This window comes from Notamacropus eugenii, chromosome 1 (assembly GCF_028372415.1).
Source record: "Notamacropus eugenii isolate mMacEug1 chromosome 1, mMacEug1.pri_v2, whole genome shotgun sequence".
NCBI lineage: Eukaryota > Metazoa > Chordata > Mammalia > Diprotodontia > Macropodidae > Notamacropus > Notamacropus eugenii.
In genome coordinates, this window is record NC_092872.1 from 414503468 (window position 1) to 414530887 (window position 27420).

Sequence of the window (27420 nt, forward strand, 5' to 3'; positions counted from 1 at the left end):
GCAGCCATGTGACCTTGGGCAAATCACTTAAAGTCAGTTTCTACAACTCTAAAATGGGAATAACAACAGCACCTACCTTGAAATGATCAAACGAGATAATTGTAAAGTATTTAGCACAGTGCCTGGCACATAGTAGGCACTATGGAAATGCTAGCTATTATTAATCTTATTATAGAGAATAAATGAATCTTCTATAACATTGATCATAATCTATAACAGTTTGGGGAAGCAGAGAGTAGGGAAGCCATGGGAGAAGTTGGTGTGAGCCAGATATTAGAATGAGAGGAGAGGAGGGGGGCGCGAGGTAGAGGTTGGAGAGGTTGGGGAGCTGTGCATCAGAGTTGTGCCCTCTCCCCTGTCTGGACAGAGGAGTCAAGGGTACATCAGTTATGACATAAAGAGTAGAAGGCCAGACCAGGGGTCTCTAGATAACTGAGGCTGCCAGTATTCCTAAGGGAATTGAGACCTCTGTCTGAGCTAGCTCCCTGCCCCTGTCTTAGAGGCTCAGCTCTAAACCCATCTGGCCTTCTATGAGAAGAGAAAGTAGACAGCTAGGTCTGCTCCCAAGGAGGCAGGGCGCTCCCATTTCCTACCATCCTCTCTCAGGCTCTGTTTCTCTCCCTAGCCTCTTCACTAATCCCACAAGGGTTTCCTTTTCTGTTCCTTGCTTCCTCAAACTTCTAGTTCTATATGAAATGCCTCCCTCTACCTCCTCTCCACCTTTGAAGGCCTCTCTCACTTCAGGATCTCAGAGCAAATTTCACCATGAAAATGGGCAACTTATATAGTCCCCATTTTCCACTTGTGGCCACTGAGTCAAAAAAGAATCTTTTAGGTCACCCAAACTGACAGAGATTTGGGACCCATTGTATCTCCTCATTCAGGCTCCTGGGCTCTGGCCTGGACCGACCTACCCCAAGGCTGGACCAAGCAAGCGGAGAGAGGTAAGGAATGGGATTGTGATTGCAGGTAAGGGGGTGGGGTTTCCCTTGGACTCCTGAGTTGTAGGAATTGTTTCCTTCAGGAGCTGGCTTTATCCTGGCATGAGGAATTATAATTTGCTTGGGGAAGGGGTGGAGAACAAATGGCAAGAGGTCATGTATGAGCACCAGGGAATTTAGGGGCATTCTCCCTTCAGAGTTTCTTTACATTCTGATGGGGTCAAACCCCAGATCCACTGCCCCCAGTTCCTCCTGGACATCTGTGAAACCCAGAGTTTTCCAGATTCCATGGAAGGGGGTGCTGTTTTTAAGAGACTGAAGAGGTGATCTGGTAGATAAGACTCAAGAAAGGGGTGTTAGAGGAGGTATCAATGGGAAGTAACAGTGATGTAAGAGAGAGGCCTCAAAGAAAATTTTTTTAAAGGAAGCTGTGTCTATTGTTAATTTTGGGGCTGCCCTATGTATTGAGTTGAATTTTCCTGCTTTCTGTAAGGATAGAAACCTTCATAATCTGTATTTCTTTGGCTTTCTCCTGATGGGAACTGAGGTTGGAGCTGGGGTGAACCGGCTATCTAAGCCAGTGATTATGCAAACCTGTCACTACATCAGGAGGCTTCCTAATAGGGTGAAAGTGAGTCTGATGTTGTAGAATTAACCAATGAATTTTGGAGTGAAAAGACCAAAATTATAATTCTGCCACTTATTGCCTGGCTAACATTGGGCACATCACTCTACTAACTTAGGGTGTTAGTTTCCTGATCTATAAAATGAATGGTAATCTCTATGATCCCTTCTAGCTCTAAAACTATGATCCCTTAAAAATGCTTTGATAGTCTAAAGTATAGGGAGATGGAATCATAAAGAGGAAAGAAGGAACAGATCTAGGGATGGTAGGTTGGGGATGGGAAGGGGGTGGCAAGGCTCTGAACTCTGTGAGTCAAGCAGGGACAATATGCAGGAAGGCACCTGGGAATCAGGCAAGTCTAGAAAAATTAGTGAGGGGTAGCTAGGTGTCACAGTGAACAAAGCATCGACCATGAAGTCAGGCAGGACCTGAATTCAAATCCTGTCTCAGACACTTACTAGTTGTGTGACCCTGGGCAAGTCACTTAACTCTGATTGCCTCAAAAAACAAAAAGAAGGAAAGGAAAAAAGAAAGGAAGGAAGGAAGGAAGGAAATAAAGAAGGAAGGAAGGAAAGAAGGAAGAAATAAAGGAAGGAAGAAAGAAATTAAGTAAGGAAGGAAAGAAGGAAGGAAGAAATTAGGAAAGAAAGGTTAAGATGTTGAGCTGTGGTCTAAAAGGGAAAGGCAGAAGCAGCTGAGGCGAGGCCCTGGTCCTGGGGCCATCTTGGCTTGCTGTGACCCATTTCACCATTTGAGGTTTTATCTTTTCCTTTCCTAAGGAAGGGAAGGCTAAGTGAAGGATCCAGCCAGTGTTGTCTTTGTCGTTACTACTGTTATCATTATTGCTGTGTTTATAGAATACTGTGTGTGATATGGTGTCTAGAAAGCTGGTCTTGAAGTTCCACAGACTTGGGTTCCAGTCCTGGGTCAGGCTTATCCTGGTTGTGTGACCCCAGGCAAATCCTGTGACCTTCCATGCTGTGGGCAGATCTCTAAGAATGCCCACGGCAGAGAAGGCTATAGCTTGGATTGGTAGAGATGGTAAAGAGACCAAAGGTCTACCGTAGTCCTTACCCTGTAGTGGCCTACAAGTGTGACCTTCGTTTGGGGACACTTCTTAGCAAAGGTCTCCTGGGCTGACTTAAAGAAGTGCTGGTGCCCTGGGAAGTTTGCTCAGGTCAGCAAGGTCCAGGGTCCAGGGCTAGGCTTTGCACAGGGCCAGAAAGGGTTAGAAGAGAGTCCAGTTCTGTGCTTTTATAGACATATATAAACCATCAAAGTATTATGACTTTTTCTTGGTGTTCTTTCCCTCCTTAATTCTCTGCTAAAGCTTTGTCTTTAACCCAGCTGCAGTTTAGGGAAATGAAGGGAAGGGATTTTGTTTTCCCCTTGGGCCAAACAAACTGGGAAAATCTGAGAAAGGGAGGCTGATAACTGGGACAAGACTTGGGTACTGTAGACCCAAAGCCCTTTCTTCTATGGATCTGGTTCAGGGAGAGTGGGGATCCATTGTGGGTCCATTTCTTTTTCTTTTCTAGGGACCTCGACATCCTGCCAAGGAGTCTCCCACACCTGAATGATTGCCAAGGGTCTGGTCCTGTCTGTCTTTGGCCAACCTAGTATTCTCCACTCCAGTCTGGTTGGGGTTAAGGACAGTCAGGATGGGATAAAAGGAAGTGAGGCAGCCTCCCAGGCTGGAGCAGGGCAAGCTCTGGGTCCTGAGGGGTGGTTTGATAGGCTGGTGATAAAATCTGAGGCAGCACTATGAGTAGAAACATGAGAAGGTAGAGCTCTGAGCTCTGCTCAGCCTGACTCAGGCCCCATTCTCCTTTAGCCAGTCTATAGGGGACACAGATTGGGTCACCTGAGCTAGTCCACGACTAGAGTGAGGAGGGGTCTGGGGAGGCATCAGCCAGGAAGTGATGACATAATTGGAGAGAACTTCTGACATGGATTTTCCAGTGTATGTGTGCTTAGGTCAATTAGGGGCCAAGAGCAGAAAGGAGGAGGAGGAAAAGGTAGAGAAAGAGGATGGGAATGGGGAGTAGAACCAGGAGGACAAGGTGGAGAAAGAGGAGAAGGAGGAGGAGGAGGAGGAGTCTGGAAGTGATGCCAAGTCTCTTCAAAGTCCTTCCCTCCCATCCCCACAACCCATTCCCTGCCTCTAGCCCTGCCTGGACAGAGACCCCTCCTAAGAACAGGATACCAGGGGAGAGGGCCTAATGTGCCTCAGGGTTAGGGAAAGCCTGAGCAGGGGAGCTCAGGACCAAAGGTACCGGGTGGGTTAGGACCAGTTTCCTAATCTCCAGAAGCCATCCTCCAACCCTACCTTAGGGGCTCCAAGGACCACAAAAATCACTTTTTTAGCATCTTTCTCATAAAATGAAGAAAGGTATCTCCTCTCCCAGCATATAAAGACACACACATACACAGACATAAAAGCTAAAACAAACATGCACTCAAAATGTGTGGAAATAGATTGTACAGATACACATCCAGCACCATATAAACATATGCACACACACACACACACACACACACACACACACACACACACACACACACACACACATATATATGCCTGTGGATCCTATCTTGTCCCATGCATTCAGGTACAGAAGCATGCACAAATACACATGAACGGTGGCACAGAAACACACACAGACAAGCAGAAACATCTGTGATACAGCATCTGGATGGTCAGAGACCTAGGTTTGAGTGCTGACTACCTGTCCCCTGCCTCTACCCCTGAGCAGTTGCACGATTGACTTTGGGCAAATCCCTCTTTTCTTTTCTGGACCTCAATTTCCTCATCTATAAAAAGAGGTGGTGGGAGTAAGGAGCATCTCTTCCAGTTCTGACATTTTATGAGTAAGTGTGTATACACAGACATTGACCCGTACACTCACATGCATGTGCACATGCACACACACACACATACACACACACATAGACATACTTTGGCATGAGCCCTTTGTAGTTGCAGGACCCCTTGGACACCCATCAGAGCCTGGTGGCATTGTGCTGGGGAAGCACCCCAAGCCTTGGGGAGGGTGTGCCTGGGGGGAGCTCCTCAAGATAAACTCGGGCAGGCAGTGATGGAGAGTGTGGCTCAGAGTGGGTGCAGCAGAGAGTAGCACGAGTGATTAGCTGGTCAAGGGGCTTCAGTGAATGCATCCAGTGGGGAAGGAAATCCCAATTTTGGAGCCACTTGGGTAGCCGGGCAGGGCTCCGGCTTTGGAGTAGGTTGACTAGGGTAATGCAGGCCAGTAATGCCCCAAAAGGGGCCCCCACACCCACCATAGTCTGCCAGCCTGCCATAGAGACACCAAACACCAGTGAAGGTAGCAGCAGGAAGCACACCAGCAGGTAGAGCACAGCAAACCAGCGGTACTTGGCAGTGCGCCGACCCAGGGCCTTGGCCATGCGGATGGGCAACCGGGTGCACGGGAGTGGGTACCACAGCAAGATGCCAGAAATGTTGAAAAAGAAATGGCACAGGGCAATCTGAAAGTGAGGGGGGAGTGGAGCACAAATAAGCACAATCTTCCTTCTAGCACCATCCCCCCTGCCTCCCACCGCCATCAGCCCCAGGATGGCCATATATCTAGCAAAGGCAGGGGTCCTAGATTCTAATCCTGGCTCTACCACTGACTAGCTGTGTACCCTTGTTTAGTCACTGACCCTCTCTGGGCTTCAGTTACCTTATCTGAAACATGCTTAGGACTAGGTGTAAGGTTCTGTCCAATCTGATATTGTATGTAGAGATAACTTCTATGCTCTAAGATCCCTTCTAGTTCTGATAGCCTATGTTCTAAGAATTATTCCAGGTCTGATTGTCTATGTTCGAAGAATCCTTCAAACTGACATTTTACACTGTATAGTATAAGTTCCTTCCACCTCTAATGGTCTCTGGTTCTAGTACTCTCTAAGCCTCAGCTGCTCTAGGCCACTGTGTCCAGGATAGCCCATACATATCACCTCCCTCTTGAGGACCCCATCCCTGCTTCTTCTGCCCTGGTCCCAGCCCTACCTCCACCTCCCCCAACAGGTACCTGGAAGGCACTGGAGAGTTTTTCTCTGGGGCTGGCAAGGGCAGCAAGGATGGCAGTGGTGGTGGTGCCAATGTTGGAGCCCAGGGTGAGGGGATAGGCTCGTTCAATGCTAATCACACCCAGGCCTGGGGAGATGGGTGGTACAGAAGGGTCAATTTCTGAAAAATCTTGGATCATCTCAGTGTTTCCAGCTTCTCCCATCCTGGTCTCCCTTTAGAAATTCCCTTCCCTAATTCCACAGTCTTTCCCAACCTCCCAATGCAGGGACACTCACCAATGAGTGGGGTGATGGCTGAGGTGAACACGGAGCTACTCTGTACCACAAAAGTCATGCCGGCACCCACCACCATAGCGAAGTAGCCAGTCACCCAGGTGAAGGGATGTGGGAAATCTGTAACAAGGCACCCCACCCCATTCCCACAGTCTGTGTTAGTGGGAAAGAAGTTTTTTGTGTCAGCTTGGATCAGTGTTAAAGATCATGGGGAGAGGCTCACATAGATAGCATTTAGAGTGTGAAGAAACTTAGAGTTGAACTGGTTCAGTCTCTGTTTTTCAGATGAAGAAACTGAGACTTACTGATGTCAAGTGACTTATCCCAGGTCACACAGCTGATAAATAGCAAGGATTCAAATTCATGTCTATTCATTCTAATCCAGTCCTCTTTCCACCAGGCTATGTTTGGTTGGTGGAGAAGAACCATTCTAGAGAGAACCCTAAGAACTTTCTGGCATTTGGATGGTAATTCAGGAGTCCACAGAGTACATGTGGTGGTAGCTCACATTTCTCTAATGGTCTAGGGTTTATTGAGTGCTAGGTAGCCAGGAAATTATTGGCAAGTGACCACTAAGAGTCACTGAGATAGACTCCAGCCAGACTAGCCTTATTTTCTTTTTTGGATAGTGTTACTAGACCAAGAGAATGCCATGAACATGGGATTCCTGGACATCAGTTAAACATTTGACAAAGTCTCATGGTATCTTTGGAGACAAAATGGAGCAGTGGAGGTTGGATGAACATGGAGTTAGGTAGAATTACAACTGATTGAATGATCAGAACACCCAAGCAGCGATTCCAGGACCAACGTCAGCCGAGCCACACTTAGTGCGTCTAGCATCTCTGTGTTATTGTTGTCGTTCCACGCCTGTGATCTCACGGGCAAATGAAAGTCCTTGTAATGAAATTCTCTCCACCAATCAATACCCATATAGAAAACTTGTCACTAACCTATGGTCTTAGACAAAGCCATTCCTGTTGTTGATGATAAGAGAGAATCCGCAGAGAACTAATCGAGACAACCTATAACCAGCAAAGTTGCAGACTACAAAATAAACCCACAAAAATCAGTAGCATTTTTATATAATAACAGAAAAAATCCAAGAAACAGAAGTGGAAAAGGGAAATCCCCCTCAAAGTAACAACAACCACAAAATGTTAAGACATTTGGGAGTCAAACTTACCATCTTATAGAATTGACCCTTTGGATCAAGGGGCTGGCAATAAGAGGTCATTGGTTGTTCTACAGAGACTAAAGAAAGATTTTCTTGGGGAATTAACCTTCTCCTCTTCTGACTCATGTGTCATATCAGAGTGGATTGTCTTCTACCCTATCCCTGCCCCCAACTGAATTTTTCCTGCGCACAAAATTACTAACTATAGAATTAGAATAATATATATAATATATTATAATTAATTAATATAGAATAATTCCCTTAAAATATGGGACACAGACTTTCAAAACTGATAGAGCCCTTAAAACATTGAGCATCAGAGTTAGACATACCAAATATAAAATGCTAGAGCTAAAATAAAATTCATACATCCCTTCATTATATAGAGGAGAAAAACGAAGCTAAAGAGTGGAAAGTCATTTGCCCAAAGTCACATAGGTTAAGAGGGTAATGTGTACTAGAAATCAAGTCTCCCTCAGAATCTGGGCCCTCAGAGATATATTTCCTAGAGTCTTAGACCTAGAGCCATAGGGGATGTTAGAGGTCATCTAATCCAATCCCTTTATTTTACAGATGAAGAAAAAAATGAAGTCTTCTTAATATTATATAGGAAATCAGTAGCAAAGACAGGATTTGAACTCAGGTCCTTTGCTTTCAAATTTTCCACTGTTCTAGGCTCTCTCTCAGTTTTGACCTCCAGGGAGTTTTCAATGGCAAGGATTGGGCAGCCTTCTTCTAGGGATGAGAACTACAAGTGATCCCAGGCTGGAGGACCACATGCAAGGGAACATGAACTGACAGTAGATGACACTCATTCTCTTTTCTTTACCTGGGGTTCTGAAATAGAGGATTCAGCGGGGAAGGGAAAGGCTAGCTATGAAAGCTTCAGTTTAGCTTTTAGCTTTTGGGCAGCTAAGCGGTTCCATAGTGCACAGAGTGAAGGGCCTGGAGTCAAGATCTGTGTCCAAATGTGACCTCAGACACTTACTATCTGTGTGACCCCTAGCCAAGTCACTAGACTCTGTTTGCCTCAGTTTCTTCACCTGTAAAATGGGAATAATGACATTAACTTCCCATGGTTGTTGTGGGGGTCAAATAAGATAATATTTGCCTGGCACATAGTAGGTACCACAGACATGCTTATTTCCTTCCTTTAGGTTGTTGTCCTGCCAGAGCCTGTATGAGGCTGAGTATCCCTGCTCTCCCCACCCCCTACCCCAGCCCAGGCTGTCCTTTCACTGCTTTATCAATCCCCTGACCTTGGACTGTTCTCTGTGATATGGAGGCACATCTCTACCTTACCCAGCTGAAGTTGCCCTGCTCCCACTTTCTTCTAAGTCTTGACCGGTGCCTACTCACCAGTGTTGATGACCTTCTGGATGACCTTGGCCACCTGTCCCTGGAGCACAGAGTTCAGCAGCTTCACCAGGAAGATGAGGCAGGTGCAGAGCACAGTGAGGGAGCCAGCCAGCAGGATCAGGCCCACAGCCAGGTCCGACAGTGAGGTATCCACAAATAGATGCTGACCTGAAGGGGGTGGGGAGAGTACTGCTGAGAGCCTGCCACCCAGGCCCGGAAACCAACCTCCAGGAAAACCTGTGAGGCTTCACAGCTGCCCAGCCCCCTCCACCCCCACTGGAGCTCCAGCCTAAGCCTTATACCTACACTTAATCCAGATCTTAAACCTGAACTCACATCCAGGCCTTCAACTTGAATGCCCAATGGGTGTGCTCAACCTGGACATGTCTAAGAGCTACCAGTAAAGGGCAGAATCAGTCTGTAGTGCTTTTTAAGAGTCCTAAGGGAAGTATTCGTGATCAACTTTTTGCTCTCCCAGACAAGGGAACATCAGAGGCCTTATAGACCAGCCTCTGGGGGATAGGCTCTAGGGATAGCTCTCCTCCCCACCCTTCCCTCTACCCACTCCTACTCCCCATCAGCATCTTCCCACACTTAAGTGACCTACATTTCTCCCCAGTGGTGTTCCCCAGGGTCCAGCTGATATTGGCCTCTGCCCAGGGTATGTCAGTAATAACCTGGAGAAGGGGGTGAGAGGCAAAGTCAGGGAGCTAAGGAGAGACTGGCTTGATCAAGGACCTGTATCTTGCTCCCTTCTTGCCAGGCCAAGTCTGTCTTCTTTAGCCCTCCTCATGAAGCCTGGTGAGCAGAAGGGAGCAGAATGTGGCAATAAGGTGATAGAAGATAAGATTGGAAAAGAGTAAGATCAAGGGTGAGACATGAGAGGTGAAAAATAGGCCAGGGGAAAAGAGGGTGAGTAGGAGGATGGAGATGTGTTGTTGGAGAGGAATGTGAATTAGATGAGCGATGGGATGAGGAGGGAGATGAGAGTGGATGGTAGGAGTAACACCTGTTTTACGAAGGCTGAGCCGGTTCTTTGAAGAGATAGAGAGGTCATCTGGCTTCTTGGCTGCCTGGGGCATGAAAGGCCCAGCCTAGGAGTACTCAACTTTAGAGGCTTTAGTGGCCTGTGGGGAAAGCCTTCTTGACTTGACCAACCTTGACTGGTGGCAGAAGGGTCTGGCACTTAATCTGAGTCACTATCCTTCTTTTACTTTAGAAATTGTGTTCTTTTAAACTTTTGATATTAGTACAGTTGTCTTTGTTACATTTTACGGATCACAGGTGCTTCTGCATTTGAATCCCTGAGACTGAATCACTAGACTGACCTAGATTTGATTTGGCCCAGAACAGAGCAAAATGGAGAACAGGGATGATATAAGGGATGGGGATGATATTTGAATAAGATGTTGGTGCAATGAGAATTGGAATGGATTGAGATGGGGAACAGGGTGGAGGGATGGGAATAGAGTGGGAATAGGGGTAAGATGGGGATGATACGGGGACAGGACTGAATGGGGAAAATGGGGGTTTGGGATGAGTTGAAGGTGGGAGAATATGGGAGTCCAAGGGTTAATTGGAGACAGTCTTCCTTTACTATGGTACCCACTCACCAGTGTAAAGGAAGTCTCTCTGCATTGAGCCCTAAATCTATGCTCCTTTTATCTATAGTCATTAATGATAAGTCATCCCCTCAGGGTGTGATTTAATCAAAGGCATTCTTTTCATGAAAAGAGCTTTATGGGGTGGGAAACTTCACCTTTCACATTCCCAGGTAGTCTGGTCTATCAAAGCTTGGATATTTGGACCACAAGGCCAGAACCCTGGTGCCCTCTGCAGGCAGCTCCAAGATTTGCAAGCCTTTTTGCTGGTTTCTCAGCAAAATGGAAAATGTTTCTCACTTGCTACTGTCTGAAGCACTAGCTCTAGCCTCTGACCATGCTATTTGCTTCTTCCCCTATGCCAGGCTTGCTGATGCTTCCATAGATCTGAATCTAGTTCTTAGACCAGCTCCTCGAGGGAAAGAGCTGAGTCTCCTTCTCTTTCTTCTCCTTCAAATGTCCTGACTCCTAGACATGCCCATCCCTAGCACAGGGCTCCTCATACAGTACAGCCTTAGTAAAGACTAGGTAATCAATGTATGGACCGAACACAAAGGGACCCTGACCAGTCAGGGTGACAGAGGCACCTGTGTCTCCAGGAAGGAAAGTCAAATGGTCCTCACCATGGAGAGACCCTCATTCCTGGGAGTTATGACTCACCTCCAGGTACTTTGCACCTTTGGCTGTGGTGAGTATCTTTCTCTAGGTTCTCTCCCCATCTCTGACCATTCCTGCTCTCCACCAGGGGTGGATATCCCCCTATGGCACTGTCCTGGATCATGTTTTCTATTTCTATACTCTCTCTTTTGGTGATCTTGTCAGTTCCCATGGGTTCAGTCACCATCTCTATGCATATGAGCATCAAATTTATATACCCAGCCCTAATTTTCCTCCTTTACTCCAGTCCCACATGACCAACTATTTGTTAGGCAGCTCAGCCTGAACATTTCGTAGGAATTTTCCCAATAATCCATTTGTCCTATAAATTTCCCTATTCCTGTTGAGAGAAACATCCTTCTAATTACCCAGACTCACGATCTTGGAATCACTCTGGACTCTTTCCTCTCCTTCACAACATATTTAGTTGTCAAGTCTTTTTCACTTTACCTCCATGATTTCTTTTGCATTCATTCACTCATGACAATAATCGCTAGCATTTATAAACCTTACATATATATAAATATATATTATAAATATAAAATTTAAAATATATACATGTAGCACTTTAATGTGTGCAAAGAACTTTATAAATGTGACCCACAACCTTGGAAGGTATATTCTATTATTATCCTTATTTTACAGATGAGGAAGCTGAGGGGGAGAGAGACTAGGTGATTTGCCGGAGGACTACACCCAACTGGAAGTGTCTGAGGTTGAATTTGAACTCAGTTCTTTGTGACTGCTCCTAATACTTTATCCACTGCACCACCTAGCTGCCTAATAGTCTCCCTGCTTCCAGATTCTCCCACCTCCTAATCTCTTCTCCATACAACTGTCAAATTGTTATTCTTAAAACACAGATCTAGTTATGTCATCCTCTGACTCAAAAATTGTCAATGCCACCCTACTGCCTGTATGAAAAATATAAAATCATCAGGCTGGCATCAAGAACCATTGACAATATGGCTCCTGGTTTCTTTTCCAGCATTGTTTTATATTTGACATTATTCTAGCATGGGTCTGCTAAGCTGTTGCTTAAGCATTTCCATACCATTTCCATACCTTTGCCCAGATGGTCCCCTCTGTCTGGAGGGTCCTTCCTCCTCACCTCTGCCTTGTAGGATCCCCAGCTTCTTTCAAGGCAGAGCTCATGTGCCACAAGCTAAACAAAGACTTTTTCTGATTGTCCTCTCCCCAGCTGTCAGCACCCTCTCCCTCTTGGAATGACTTTGTTCTACTCGGTGCTTATTTATCTGGGTACATGTTATATCATCTCAGCTAGATTCGTGACTGTGGAGATTGCTTCTGGTTTTGTCTTTGTAATCTCAGTACCTAAAGCAGTGCTTAGCACAGGTCAGTGCTTAATAAATATGAGTTAAATTGCCTCAGGAATCACTGTCTGGAGTCTAGGGATTCACCTTGAGCTGGGTGTTACTCCTGGTGTCCCCTGGCTGGTTCTTACCTCCAAAAGGTCAGGAATTTACCTCTGAGTGAGAGGAGAGATTGGATTTCTGATTCATGGTGGGGGTGGAGCTGGGGTGGAACTCATCTGGGAGGAGCAGGTTGAGGACTAAGCCTTACCTGTGGAGGGACTGGGGACTCACACCAAATCCGGATGAGGCTGTGGTTTCGAAGTGTCTCATCTCCTATGGCAATGCTATTGATCACGGATTTATCCAACTGGGATGGAGAAGTTAGGGACACTGAGAGGATGCTATGAGGAAATGTGACCCCATGTAAGAAGGAACTTGGTGTCAGTGGTAGGATTTGAACCCAGGTCATCTGACTTAATTGAGTTGGTTTTCTTTCCCCTGCATCATGCTGCCTCCCAACCCATTTATTTTACCCGTCAGGACACTGAAGCCCAAAGAGGTTGCATTATTAGTCCAAGTTAGAAAGTCATAGAACTGGGATTCAAATCCAGTTTGAATTCTGTTTCCACCATACCACATACAGTTAATATTGCCATCTTCTAGCTCTTTAAGGTTTACAAAGCCCTTGCATTACAACTTCCCTATGAGGCAGGTAGCACAAATATTATTAACCCCATTTTACATATTAGAAAACTGAGGTTCATTGAGTAAGTATGTGGCAGTCAGGACTAGAACCCAGATTTCCTATCTCCAATCACAGTACTTTCTACTCTGCCATCCTTCCTCTCTACTGAAAGCCTCCCACCAATACCTAGTAGAGGGAAATGTCTTTAGAGGGGAACAACAGAGGAAGAGACCCTCTCCTATCCCAAGAGTGGCCCAGGGGTCCCCAATCCACACCTGGATAATGAGTCGGGTGAAGGGTTCTGTGATGATCTTAAGCAGGTCTGGAGCATCTGGGCCACCTCGAATTTTGAAGGAAGTGACCACCAGGTGAGTGAGGTGGTGAAGATACCCCGTAGCTGCCTCCAGGGGCAGTAGGACAAGAACTGACAGCCAGTTAAAGCAGTCATGGACTGTGGCCCCTGCAAAGGCCCTGGGATGAGGGAATAGGAGAGGACTTTGAGTCTAGAAACAGAACTGGAGAGTAAGTGAAGACATGGGTCAGGGGTAAGATGGGAGAATTTGGGGAATGGACAAAGATAGGGAAGTTTGGGACTCTGACTTAGATCAGCAAACTTTTGGAATCAAGGTCAGAAAAGGGATTTGGGGATCAAGGCTAGATTGTAAGGGAGTTTGGGGAATCCTTTGGGTACATTTGGGAGATTAGGACTAATCTGGATTAAATTGAAAAGTGGGAGAGTTTGTGGATTGAGTTAGAATGGGGAAATTTGAGGGATGGTGAATGATGAGGGATTTAGGGGTCAAAGTTAAGAAAAAAATTTGTTTGGGAATAAGGATTAAGATAATGGGAATTTGAGGATCAGAGTTATGAGGGAACAGTTTGGATGAGATAAAGGCAATTTATTGGTCAGCATTAGGCTAGGACACATAGATGGTCAAAGCTATTCTATGAGTGTTTGGAGTGAGAATTAGGACAGAGGGAGTTTGGGGCATGGATCAGGGTCAACAAAGAAAAGTTGGGAGGGCTAGAATTATGATGTGGTAGTCAGTGGATGGGTGTAGTTGGTGAAGATTGGAGGTTGGTGTTAGGAGAAGCTAGTTGGGATAAGGTTTAGGGCAGAGGAGTCTGGGAATGGATAAGTAGGTGGTTTAGAAGTGGGTCAGAAAGAAAACAGAGACCAGAATGAACACTACTATGGTCATTTCAGTCAGAAGAGTCCCACAACCCCACTTGACCACATGACTACCATTCCACTCAACCAGTCTGTCTCTGTCCCTCCTCACCTTCGGAAGTCACTCCGATCTCCAGCCTGCATCAACGCCACAATGGTGTTGGTGACAGATGTGCCAATGTTGGAGCCCATGACAATGGGAATGGCAGACTTGACCTCCAGCACTGTGAGCAAAATCTTAGATGCCACTTCCATCATTACCATTGGCCCCCTCCCCACTCCTACAGATAATGAAGAAGGTCATACCGCTTCTCCTTGGGTTGCTGAATTTGACACCTCTCTCTATACCCCCAACCTACCCCCACACAGGACTCTGAGTGTTTGGGTGGGGAAGGCTGCATTCCTGCTCCCCCACCAGGAGCTCCCCATTCCTTAGGAACCCAGAATTTTGAGCCTTCAACCCCTTTATTCTGTTCCATCTGCCTGAGCACTAGACCCTCAGTCCTGCTTCCCAGCTGAAATGAAATGAACTTTTGTCTCCAGTGTGTTGCACTGAAATATTCTCATTTTGTTTTGAGGTGATGGGAATCCTGTTTGTACCTGCTTTATATTTCCTTGTTTTTGCCTTGGGCAAAGGCAATACTTTGGATTGGATAAGGATAAGGGAGAAAGGAACGGAAATTAGTTAGTGAGGCATTAAGGGAATGTGGGTTGAAGTCACCACACTACCACCGGAGGAGCTTTTCTGATTGACTGAGAGTGAGCTAGGGGTGTGCTGGTGAGCGTAATCCACAATGCCTAGGTGGACCAATTCCTAAATTAGGAAATGGTTAGTCTGAGACAAAGAATGCTCTTCTCTGTGGGGAGCTAGATGCCCCTGGCATAGGATTCATGAACAGGAGAGGATCATGAGAAAAGAAAGCCTGGGGGAATCACAACTTGATAAAATTGCTTTGGAAGTTTCAGGGGATCCTTTAATGATCCCCACTAGTATTTCTGAAGTTATAGATTAGTTTGTTGTGTCCTGTTTCAGTCATGTCTGCCTCTTCGTGATCCCATTTGGCATTTTTTTGGCAGAGATTGGAGTGTTTTGCTATTTCCTTCTCCAGCTTATTTTACAGATGAGGAAACTGAGGCAAACAGAGTTAAATGACTTGCCCAGGGTCACAAAACTAGTAAGTATCTGAGGCCTGATTTGACTTCAGGAAGATGAGTTTTCCTAACTCTAGACCCAGCACTCTCTCTACTGTACCACCAAGCTTCCCTATAGATTAGTTTACTCCTCTACATAAACTTTAGAAAATATTCTATTTTCTTTTTTTCTTTGCAGAGGTGGGAGGATGCAGTTGTGGAACACTGGATATACTGTCAGATTTAGTTAATATGTTGGTTAGCTCTGCTGAGCTGCTTTTTTCTTTTCCTTTTTTTTATTCTTTGTTAAAAGTTATGGCTCTTTGGATAGAGTAGGTAGATGAGGGACATATTGGAAGATTAAGGTAAAATAAAAACAAACTATTTCAATAAAAGGTTTTGGGGTTTTTTTTTAACCTAAAATACCCTCTTGCAAAATGCCATCCACATCCAGAGAAAGAACTGTAGAACTGGAAGGCAGAATGGAGCAGACCATTTTCTCTTAGGTTTTGTTTTGGTTTGGTTTTTCTCATGGTTTCTCCCATTCTTTTTAATTCTTCTATGCAACATGACTAATGTGAAAATGTGTTTTAAAAGAATGTATTTGTAGAACCCATATAAAATTGCATTCCCTCTTGGGGAGGGAGGGGAAAAGGAGGGAGGAGAGAGGGGGAGGAAACCTAAGACTTATGGAAGTGATTATAGAAAACTGAAAACAAATAAATTAATTTTTTAAAAAAGAAAATGCTCTCTTCTGGGAACAAAGAAGGAAAAGAGGGCCAGATCCCAGACTCAGATGTTCAATGTCAATGAGAGGAGAAAGGGAGCAAGGGGAGAAATCAGAGATCAAGGGTCATACATCTCTGAGGTTGGGGGGGTGAGCAGGTTCAGGGGACAGGCAGCTCTGGAAGGCTCAGTGCCTTGAGTCAAGGTGAATGATCTGGAAACCAGAAAAAGTCAAGGCTCTGGAGGGGGAGCTGGGATCCCTGGAAGGTGACCATGTCAGTGAAGGTGGAGGCCACATTCTTCATACTGACTCTTCTATTTCTTCCCTGCCCAGTGCCCCAGTGCCCCAGTGCCCCGGCTCACTCCCCATTACCCACAGGCCCTAACTCTCCTCCCAAGACTCACAGCCTGAGGAGACCATGCTGACTATGATGGACGTGGATGTGCTTGAGCTCTGCACAAGGACAGTCACTAGAATCCCCACCACCAGCCCCGCCACAGGATTGGACAGGATAGCGTTGTCCTTGAAGATGTCACCAGCTACCTTCCCTGGAGGGGGGGGCAGAAAAAAGGGAGAAAGTGTTGGGGTTAAGGCCCTTGAAGACAATTGCCAGCATCAGAGACCTGCCATCTGTTCTCAGTCCCCTCAGCCTCCCAAACCTTCCTGGCCGGAAGATGGCCCAGTGTCCACTGAGGCCCAGTCCATATCCTGGTACTCTGAGCCAGAGGCTCTGAATCTCTTGGCCCAGTGTCCCTGAAGTCCAGTTCCCAGTCCCATGATGGTTCCTAGACCTCCCTTCCAACCCTGCCTGCCCTCCCCTTCCTCTTTTACATACCTCCAGCAAGCTGGAAGGCTGAGCTGAGCACATCTAAGGAACAGACAAAGAGGTAGAGGGAGACAAGCATCATGGGAACCTTGAGGAGAGTGATACAGGCCGAAGGGAGCCTCTGGGATGGCCCTGGTTCTGGGGAGACACAGTCCCAGGGTGAGTCCCTCCCCTCCTGCTCTTCTCCTCCCCTACCAACTCTTCCATGTGGCCCAGGTCCTTCCACAGGCCCCTTATTTTGGATCCACTTCTCTGGGGCCCACCTCTATAACAGGGTTCTTTCCTACTGACCCCAATGATATAGGTCTCCTCCCTCATTTCTATCCAGAGGGCCAGCCTGGCCATCTGTCTTCCTCACTCCCTACCTGGGGAGGGAGCCCAATTTCCATCCCCTTCACATCCTTGCACCTGACTTCTGTGTATCCTCCAGGGTCAATTTGGGGGGCAGTGGGTCAGGCTCATAGTGTTCCAGGGTCTCTCCACACAGACAGCCACACTCAGAAAGGCCCCCCGGCCCGATGGTGGGGAAGGCATAGGCTGGGGCTCCAGGAATCTGATGTAGAACTAGGGAGAAATACAGATAGCTGAGTGACTCTGCTGCCAGTTGGGGCCCTAGGTTGTGGGGAAGTGGAATTTAAGTGGGGAGGGGACAATGGAAAAACAGCATGCTGCCTCTGTGCAGCCTGCTAGTGGCAGGCCCTCGGAGGAGACTCCTTGGTCCAATGAGAGGTGCTCAGAGTAAGGCAAGATCTATGGCCTGGGACCCTCAGAATTCCTCCCCGCACCCCCATAGATGGAGCCCCTATCAAAGCGGGAAGACTGGGTTTGGGGGTATTCTGTTCTTACCCTGAGGACTGGGGGTATAGGCAAAGGCTGCACCTCGGATCACACAGCAAGGACTGGCAGCTGGCAGTGGGGATAGGGCAGGGCCCATGTGTCTCTCTCTGTAAGGTATCATCCTGGGTACAGACACCAGAGAGATCCCTAGGACCAGATATTCCAACTTTCAGATTCTTCCTTCCCAGTGGAGATTCCTGCCTCTCCACAACCCCCATATCCTTCTTCTCCTCGGTGTGCTCCCTGACCCCCAACCCTACCCGATACACACTTGCTGGGAGCTGGGGCAGGAGGCCTCTTGGGGCTGGAATAAAAGGGTTGGGGATTGATGGACTTTGGGACTATGGTGGGGAATGAAGTAATGTGGGAGTCCTGGTTGTCTGGGACTGAGAGTCAGGAGTCAGGGTGCTGAAGTGAAAGGGTATCAGGATTTTAAAAGACTGGGAAATCAAGGCTAGAGGACCACAGAGTGGGATGAAGGGGCAAAGGTGAGGAGTGGGGCCAAGGTTGCCTGAGTCTGGGGACTTGGAAGGGGTGAGAGTTGAAAGCCAGCCTAGGCTGCAGCTTCCTCAGTCACTCACCTGATTGCCCAGAGGCTGGCTTTGACTCTTGGGTTATGACTCTAGAAAGTTGAGTGTGAAAATCCTTGTGGCCAAAGTAGGAATGTTTTGTGGGGACTGAGACCTTTATAGTCTCAGGTCAAGATCAAAGTCCCTCAGGACCCCAGCCACCTTCTACAGTTACCTAATTAATCTCCTCCCCTGAAATTCCTCCCAGTTAATTGCTAATCGTCAGGAGGAGTCTTTGTCTATGGAGGTGTCCACCCCTGGGTTCTTTCTGGGCAGTTTTCCCACTCCCCTGCATGATCAGAACTGCCTAGATAGTAACTCTCCCCAGGCCTATAGTCTTCTGTTACTGGAACCCCACACATTGAGGACACTCCTCCCTTTGAGAGTCCCCAGTTTCAGTACCCTCCAGCTCACACCTCTTACCCTTCCCCCACTTAGCTCCTGTGGGCTCCCCCCCACTTTCTCCTATCATTCTCCTTTTCTCCAAGGAATTCTCCAAATGAACTCTCCCTTGTCTGTGCGTTTATGCATGTATCTCTTTTGCAGGTATATATGTGTTTGTGTGTGTCTTTTTATGAATCTATTTTTATGAATCTATTTCTGTCAGTCAATGAACATTTATTAAGCACCTACTATGTTATGTGCTGTTCTATGTGCTGTTCTAAGCACCAATTGTGTGTATGTGTGTCTATGAGCCTGCATTTGTGGGTGTGTCTATATGTAATGGTGACACAGTCTCTACTTGAGAAGCTTCCCACTTCCACAACCTGACACTTAGTCCTGGGATGAGAATTAGGATTTTTAGATGGATGGATTTTTGGAGGCAGATAGGGTTAATCTAGAGGGATGGGAAATCTGGACTATATGGGTTTGTGTCTGTGATCTTGGCCAAACCCACTCTTGTCCTCTGATAGACCAGAGGTTCTGTGGCCTGAGGACCATTTGGGGCAGAACTGCACAACATAAAGCCTGTGGGCCTCTTGATGCCCAACAAAGCTATCTGCAGATACGTATAGACCTGTTTTACGTCCTTTATATTTTTCACAGGCCACCCAAGATTTTTTCGCAATCTGCAAGCGATGCATGGGAAGCAGCCTGTGGGCCAAATGTTGTGCAGGCCTGAATTAGGGCATAAACACAGAACCACTTTACCCAAGGACAAAGGATAATGAGAGAGAGGATCAGGAAAATGGACAGGTTAAAGGCCAGCAATAAGACTAGGGATAGGTGTCTTACTGAGGTGGAGTCTAGGGATACAAATAATTGTACTGTGAGCATGATGCTTAGGTTTATAGCAGGAATTGTGGGTAGGGGATCATGGAACTCAGAGTGTTGAATGTGAAAGGAACCTTTGAACACAGAATTTTTAAAAAAAATCTCTTATTTTTTATTGATGTTTTTTGTTTTTATATCATATTTTATTCTAAATATATCCCTCCCCATCACGCAGCAAACGGTCCTTTGTAACAAAGATTTTTAAAAGGAAAGAAAAAGCAATTCATTGAAATTAAATAACACATCAATCGTGTTTGATGGTATGTACAATATTTCATCTCTATAATTCCTCACCAGCAACAAGGGGAGGGAAGTACATTTTCTTATCTCTTTTGTTTGCCTAAGTTTGGTCATTATACAGGTTCAGGTTTGTTTTTTTTTTAATAGTTGTTCTTTCCATTTACATTGTGGTACTCATTGTGTGTGTTCTTTTTCTGATTCTGCTTGCTTTATTTTGCATCAGTTCATATAAGTTTTCCTATTCTTCTCTTATTTGTTTACACTTTTGAGTTCTTGCAACAAGGTAATATTCTATCATGTTCAAATACCATAATATGTTGCAGGGCTGCGGAAACTTGCAGTCTTGAGGCCACATGTGGCCCTCTAGGTCCTCAAGTGTGGCCCTTTGACTAAATTCAAACTTTACAGAACAAATCCCTTTAATAAAAGAATTTGTTTTATAAAACTTGGACTCAGTCAAAAGGCTGCACCCAAGAACCTAGAAGGCCACATGTGGCCTTGAGGCTGCAGGTTCCCCACCCCTGGATCATTCCCAGATCAATGGATATCCATTTTGTTTCTATTTCTTTCTCCTAACACAAAAAGTGCTGCCATAGATATCACAATCAACAAATGGGACTTTTCTTTTTCACTTTGGCCTCTTTAGATTATATGTCTACACTGGGATCTCTGATTCAAAAGGTATAGACATCAGTAATTTTCTTTCTTTTAAATAAGTTTTTAATTGATAGTTTCTATTTCTTACATTACAGTAGTTATCCCAAGTATGTTTCCTTCTCCCCCTCCAAGAGAACTATCCCATAAGACAAATAATATTTTTTAGAAAGGAAAAAATTAGTAAAACTGATCAATACATTGAAAAAGTCCAAAAACATGTGCAGTGTGTAATATATATGGACCTATCAGCTCCACAAAAGTGTGGTTTGGAGGTGTTTCCTCATCTCTCTTCATTTGAGTCTTATTTGATTTTTATAATTTTGCTACATTTATTTTTTATTTTTGGCATGCCATTCTTTTCATTTTCATTGTTGTAGTCACTGTGTATATTGTTTTCTTGGCTCTGCTTACTTCACTTTGCATCAGTTCATATACATCTTTACATGCTTCTCCATACTTCTCATCCACATGATTTCTTATATCACAGTTATATTTTGTTATATTCATGTACCACAATTTGTTTATCCATTCCCCAATTGATGGGCATCTACTTTGTTCCAATTCTTAACTATCACAAAAAAAGCTGATATAAATATTTTATAATATGTAGGAATTTTCTTCTTATTTTCTTGATTTCCTAGTTTCCTTGGGATATAAACCCAGTAATGAAATCTGGTTCAAAAGATATGGACATTTTAATTATTTTCTTTGCATAATTCTGAATTGCTTTTCAGAATGACTGGACCACTATACACCTTCACAAATAGTATATCAGTGTGCCTTTCTTTCCACAGCCCCTTCAATATTGACTATTTCCATTTTTTGTCCTTTTTTACCACTTTACTAGGTGTAAAGTGAAAGCTCAAAAATATTTTGATTTACTAGTCTCTTATTATTAACAATTTGGCACAAACTTTCATACAATTACTAATAATTTGTGAGTATCTTTTGGAGAACTGCTCATATCTTTTGACCACTTTTAGAATATAAATTCTAATGGCAGCATGTGGGAGCTAGAAAAATATTTAGAACACAAATGTGAACTTCACATCATTTATTTATTTATTTATTTTTGGTCTTCAACATTTATTTATATAAGATTTTGAGTTCCAAATGTTTCCCCTCCCTCTCCTCAAGATGGTGTACAATCTGATACAGGCTATGCATGTACAATCACGTTAAACAAATTTCCACATCAGTCATGTTGCAAAAGAAGAATCAGAACAAAAGGGAAAACTATGAGAAATAAAACATCAAGGGAAAATAGTATGTATTGATCAGCGTTCAGACTCCATAGTTCTTTCTTAGGATGTGGATACCATTTTCATCATGAGTTTTTGGAATTGTCATAGATCATTGCATTGCTGAGAAGAGCTAAGTCTTTCAAAATTGGTCATCGCACAATGTTGCTGTTGCTTTGTACAGTGTTCTCCTGGTTCTGCTCACTTCACTCAGCTTCAGTTCATATAAGTCTTTCCAGGTTTTTCTGAAATCTGCTGCTCATCATTTCTTATAGAACAATAGTATTCCATTACATCCATATACCATAATGTGTTTAGCCATTTCTCAATTTCCAATTCTTTGCCACCACAAGAAGAGCTGCTATAAATATTTTTGTACATGTGGGTCCTTTTCCCTTTTTTACCACCTCTTTGGGCTATAGACCTAGTACCAGTATGTTTTATAGCCCTTTGGGCATAGGTGAACTTCACATTTTAAGAAGGACATCGACAACTAGTAAGTACTCAGGGGTGAGTAACCAGAATTATAAAAGAACCAGAGACACTGTTCTATGGAAGGCATTGGGAATGTTTATCTGGAAGAAGGAAAGACTTAGGGGAGAAAGGATAACTGGTTGTCTCCAAGTATTTTTCTTTAATCAGAGATCTTTGAGGAGAGCAATTTGGTTTGTTCTTCTTGGTCTTGGAGGGCAGAACTCAGAACACTGAATGGAAATTAGAGGGAGACAGATCTGGATTCAGGAAAATCTTCTAAACCATCAGAGCTCTCTAAAAATGGAATGAGCTTCCTCAGGAAGTAGACATCCCCATTGATTGAGGTTTGTTTGTTTGTTTGTTTTTTCAAAAAAAATTCGTTCTTTTCTTTTTAAATTTGGAGTTCCAAATTCTCTCCCTCCCTTTCACCCCTCTTTTACCCACTGAAAAGGCAAGCAAAATTATCTCAATTATACATGTGAAATCATGCAAAACATTTCATGTTAATGATATAAGAAGAGCAAAAGAAAATAAGAAAATTATACTTCAATTTGCACTTAGAGCTCATTAGTTCTCTCTAGGGACATGGATAACATTTTTTTTTCATCATGAGTCCTTTGGAGATGTCTTGGATCATTGTACTGATCAACGTCATCAAGTCTTTCACAGTTGATTAGTGGAGGTTTTAAAGACATTTCTGGACAAATTCTGGATGAGGTGACTTCTGAGATACTAGATTGTCAGTGGGGTCAAGGACTCAGTCCTAGTGTCTTAGTCATCTCTTTACTTTAGTGCCAAGCTCTCACCAAATGTTCACTGAGTTGAATCTAATTGAATTTAACTAAGATAAGTTGAACACAAATTGGCTCATAGAATCTGGTTCATATTCATTAGATATTCCCTCAATGTTTATTAAACAGAGTACTCTGCTTTGAGCTGAGAGAGGTACAAAGTTAGGTTGGATATGTTCCCTGCTCTCATGAAACTCATAGATTAATAGAAGGAGGAGGATAATACACACAATTAAAAATTCTGCTCCCCAGTAATCCATGACAGATGCACTAGAGAGATGCAAAATGCCTTATGAGGTCTTAAGAATAAGACTCTAACTGACTGTGAGGATCAGGGAAAGCTTCCTGGAGAGGGTGATAGTTGAGTCAGGCTTTGAAGGGCAAGTAGGAATTCCATAAGCAAAGACAGGGAAAGAGGGTGCTCGAGGCACAGGGAGCAGGCCATGCACAGGCACGGAGTTGAGAGAATTCCAGGCATTTTCAAAGAGTAATCCATAGTATGATAGATCCCTAATTGAAAAGAATTCAGAGGTCTTCTAATCCAATTCTTCATTTGGCAGATAAGGAAATTGAGGTCCAGGAAAGTGAAATGACCTGTCCAAGATGACACAGATAGTAACTGTCAGGAGTGAGATTTGAACCCAAGACCTCTGACACAAGAGCCAGTATTGCTTCCCGCCTCACTGCCTCCTTATTAAAGATATACCACAGGTTCCCAGGTCTAGAAGAAATCTTAGAGTCCATTGATTCCAAACCACTCATTTTATAGATGAGGGAAATGAATTACAGAGCAATTAATTGTCCTGCCTATCGCTACATAACTAATGAGTGTCTGAAGTAGGATTAGAACCCAAGTCTTCATATTTACTATTCTGTTCATTGCATTGTGCTGCATCATTTCTAGAGCATAGTGGAAGGGAGTAGCATGAGATAAGTCTGGATAAGTAGTCTAGCATCAGATCATGGAGGATTTTGAACACCAGGCAAAAAGAGTTTGAATTCTGTTCAGTAGGTGACAGGGAGCCAGATCAAGGGAACAAGTTAGCCACAGAATATAAGCCACCTGAGGACTGAGAATGTTTCACTTTTGCAGTTATAGCCTCAGCACCTACCAGCGTGCGAAGCACACACAGTAAGCACTTAACAAATGCTTCTTAGATAACTGGAGGATTTTTTATTTTTGAGCAGGTGAGTCACAACCAGATCTGCACATCAATAAAATTGTTCTGGCAAAATTTGGAGGCTGAATTATGAGAAAGACAGTAAAGGTGGGAATCCCTACTAGGGTATTCTATAACTGGAACACTCCCACGGACTGGACACCTTGCTTGGATGGTCGTTTTGCTTCTGAGAAATGTATGAAGCAGCCTCAGCTAATTCTGGCTGGGGACTTTAGCCTCAGGATACCTCAGCCCATCTGTGGGGCCACAGCTGGATTAATGATTGCATGGGTGTAGCCAAGGGGACCCAGGGCAAAGAGATCCTACAACAGCTGACCTTCCTCAGTTTCCTCATACCCAGAAAGAGCATCCACTGCATACCTGGAGCAAGGCTTTGTCCCTGAGAAGGATGTTTAGGGAGATGGGGTCAAGGGAGTGCCCCTGTGTCCCTATGGGGAGGGATCTAGACAGAAGAGGAGGCATCGCAGTCCCCTCCTATGAAATCTGCATGTAGTGTACTGTTTTTATTCTGAATTTTGAAATATCTTTATATTTTGCCTTTTGACTTTCAAGTAACATTTATTTCCCACTCGAATTATCCCTTGTGACAAAGGAAAACAATTAAGCAAAAACATCTAATAAAGATAGGGAAAGCTAGATGACACAGTGAATAGAGCACAGACCCTGGAGTCAGAAGAACCTGAGTTCAGATATGACCTTAGACACTTGACACTAGCTCTGTGACCCTGGGCAAGTCACTTAACCCCAGTTGCCTCACAAAAAAAAGAGAGAGAGAGAGAGAGAGAGACCATGTATGACAGTTAATAGAGCAAAGCCTGAAGTCAATTGGACCCAAACCTACCCAAATTCTAAATCTCACCCATATTCCACTGCTAAACCAGACCCTAACCTAACCCTTAATTCTAAATCCTTATGCTAGCATCCATCCTAACCCTCAAGCAAAAATGAAGTGAGCAAAGCCAAGAGAATAATTTATGTAACAATAATATTGTAAAGGCAAACAGCTTTGAAAGACTTAAGAGCTCTGCTCAATACAATGACTAACTACCATGGCGAAACATGCTGGCCACCTCATGACAGAGAGAGGATGACCTCTCTGACCCTCAGTCTCCTCATCCATAAAATGTGGAAAGGAATATTTGTACTCCTAATTCACAAAGGACTAAGAAAAAACTTTTTTGTAAACTTAGAACTTAAAGAAAACTAGGTAAATATGAATTCTTCTGTAATGGGGAACTGAGAAAGATAAAAATGAGAAAGGGAGTCCAGAGTCAAACTATGAGATGATGAGGAATCATGAAAAGATTTTGAGCAAGACAGTCACATGACTACAGCTGGATTTAAGGACAATTACTCATGGGTTCATTGAATCATAGGATTCAGAGCTAGAAGGAATCCTGGGGATTGTCTTTTCCAACCATCTCTCTTGATAGATGAGGAAATCAAGGTTCAGGGAAGGGAAGCCAATTTCCTTTGGTCACACATGTAGTAAATAATAGAGCTTGTGACTGTGTGCAACAGCAATGAAGGGGAAGAGACTGGAAGCAGGAAAGCCAATAAGGAGGCAGTGAGGGCCTTGACTAGGATTGGAGCCCAGGGAATAGACAGGAGGAGAGAGACTTCAGAAGGAAGAATGGAGAAGAATGGAGATTTGGCTTGGCCAAATCAATCAGCAAGCATTTATTAAACACTTACTATGTACCCAGCACTGACTGGAAAAGGAGATGTTGGGTGACACTGATGCCTTTGATATGACAGATGAGTCTGGAGGAGGAGCAGGTTTTGGATGAGAGGAAGAGGGAGAGGGTATGAGCTAAGTTGACTTCCTCTGTTCAGAAACCTCCAGCTCCTGGATGAAGTTCCCTCTGTAAATCTATACCTACTGGCCACCTACCTGTCTGAACTGATAGTGCTATCCATCCACCCCTGTCTCTTCCACTCCAGGCTTAAAAGGCTAGAGGTTGTTTGATCAGGGGGTATAGACAGGTGTCTTCCCTTCCCTTCCCTTCCCTTCCCTTCCCTTCCCTTCCCTTCCCTTCCCTTCCCTCTACCTTTCTTCTACCTTTCCTCTTCCTTTCCTTCTTTTCTTTTGATCTGTGCATCTGTCTCTCTAGAATTTGCCACCAGGCCTTAACTGCCTCTTTCCCTGGGAATTCCTTAGCACCTGAGACCTTCTAACCCTGGAACATCCCTCTGCCATACCAACCACCTTTCCCCTTGGTCAGTTCCTTCTGGGGGGCTCCATTTTAGGGAGAGTAGGTGTCTTTCTGCCATATCCCTCTTCCTCTCCCTTTAATGTGTTGTCTTTCCTCATTAGAATCTAAGCCTCTTGAGGATAGGGAATGTTTTTCTTTTTGCTTGTATTTATATGCCCTGAGCTTAGCATAGTATCTGGCATATAGTAAGCATTTAATAAATGCTTATTTTCTTTTTTTCTATTAAAAAGCATTTACTTTCTCTCCCTCCCACCTCTTCCTCTACTGGAATAAAAAAGTAAAACAAAACCATGGTAACAAATATGCAAAGTTAGGGAAACAAATTTCCGTGTTAACCTTGTCCAAAAATGTGTGTCTCAGTTACACAGTCAGTCACCTCTCTTGTGTGAGGTTGGCTGCTTTTACTAAAACCTGGATGAGATTATTCCCGGGTCAGAGAATTTCACACCCAAGAAGGATCTCAGTGATCATTTTGTCTAACTTCTACCCAACACATGAATCTATCCTCTAACACCTCCAAACAAGTGCTTATGTCTCTGCGTCCAACCCTACGACCCCTAAACAACAGCTTTACCCTCCACTGGAGGTCTCCAGGAATGAGATGGGGGCAAGTCTAGAGGGACTCCACGGTCTGGGAGGTGAAGGTCAGGTGACCTCTCACTGATCATTGCTCTGGCTCCAGGGAAGTTTGCCAGGCTTCAGTGGTTCTCTCAGCCTGGGCAGTAGGCCAGCAGCTTGTGTTCCCCCATTGGGGGCCAGAGTTCACAGATCAACCCTTGGTACACTATATTAGGCCTAAAATAGCTCCTCCTGCCCCACTCCCTTTCACTGTGAACAGCCAGGAGGCATCCCTTGCTTTCTTCCATTTTGTTCCTGTTAAGACCCATTCTAGCCTTCAGTAATTGCATGCTGATCAGTTTCAGAATTGCAAGATACTCCAATTTATGAAATATTGAACAAAAGCCCTGAATGAATGTTGATATGTTTGGGGTACTTCCACAGGGGTACCTCCACTTGCATAGAGAGGTCAGAGTTAAGCCAGAAATTAAAGCTATGAAAAAATGTAATGGTCCCTCTGGTTTTTTTGTTTTTGTTTTTGCCAAATTTGTATTCACTGAGACTTAAAACCCCTTTTCTAATGAGCTGTATAGTCATCTGTCTGGAAGAAAGGACCTCTGAGCTATAAGAAAAAAGTTTTAAACATAGACAAGTCCATGAAAAAAGGCTCAACAAATCTGCAAAGTCAGCAAAGGAATGACATACTCTCTTTCTCCCTTTGCCCCCTCAACTAACTACAATGCTCAAAGATCCCAAAATATAGATCTAGAGTGGAGGGAACAGATAGCAACTTACCTTACTACTGCCCTAGAACCCTTGGAAAGTAAGGACAGCTATGA

General features: G+C 44.5%; 1 protein-coding gene across 2 annotated transcripts; it reads right to left on the minus strand.

Moving 5' to 3' along the window:
• Nucleotides 1–3294: 3294 nt before the first annotated feature.
• On the minus strand, nt 3295–18065 carry SLC34A1 (solute carrier family 34 member 1). 2 transcript variants are annotated; one of them, XM_072631185.1, is made up of 13 exons: nt 17961–18065; nt 17389–17526; nt 16951–17106; nt 16552–16680; nt 16121–16264; nt 13971–14082; nt 12963–13158; nt 12271–12369; nt 9036–9105; nt 8429–8596; nt 5896–6012; nt 5622–5746; nt 3295–5073 (listed from the first exon to the last, which is right to left on the minus strand). In XM_072631185.1, exons 2-13 carry the CDS (start codon nt 17498–17500, stop codon nt 4570–4572), a joined length of 1932 nt encoding a protein of 643 aa, XP_072487286.1. In that variant the 5' UTR covers nt 17501–17526; nt 17961–18065; the 3' UTR covers nt 3295–4569. The 2 variants fall into 2 exon arrangements, with proteins under 2 accessions (XP_072487286.1, XP_072487287.1); XM_072631186.1 differs by having other exon boundaries at nt 17389–17501; nt 17961–18061.
• Between the last annotated feature and the right edge of the window lie 9355 nt (nt 18066–27420).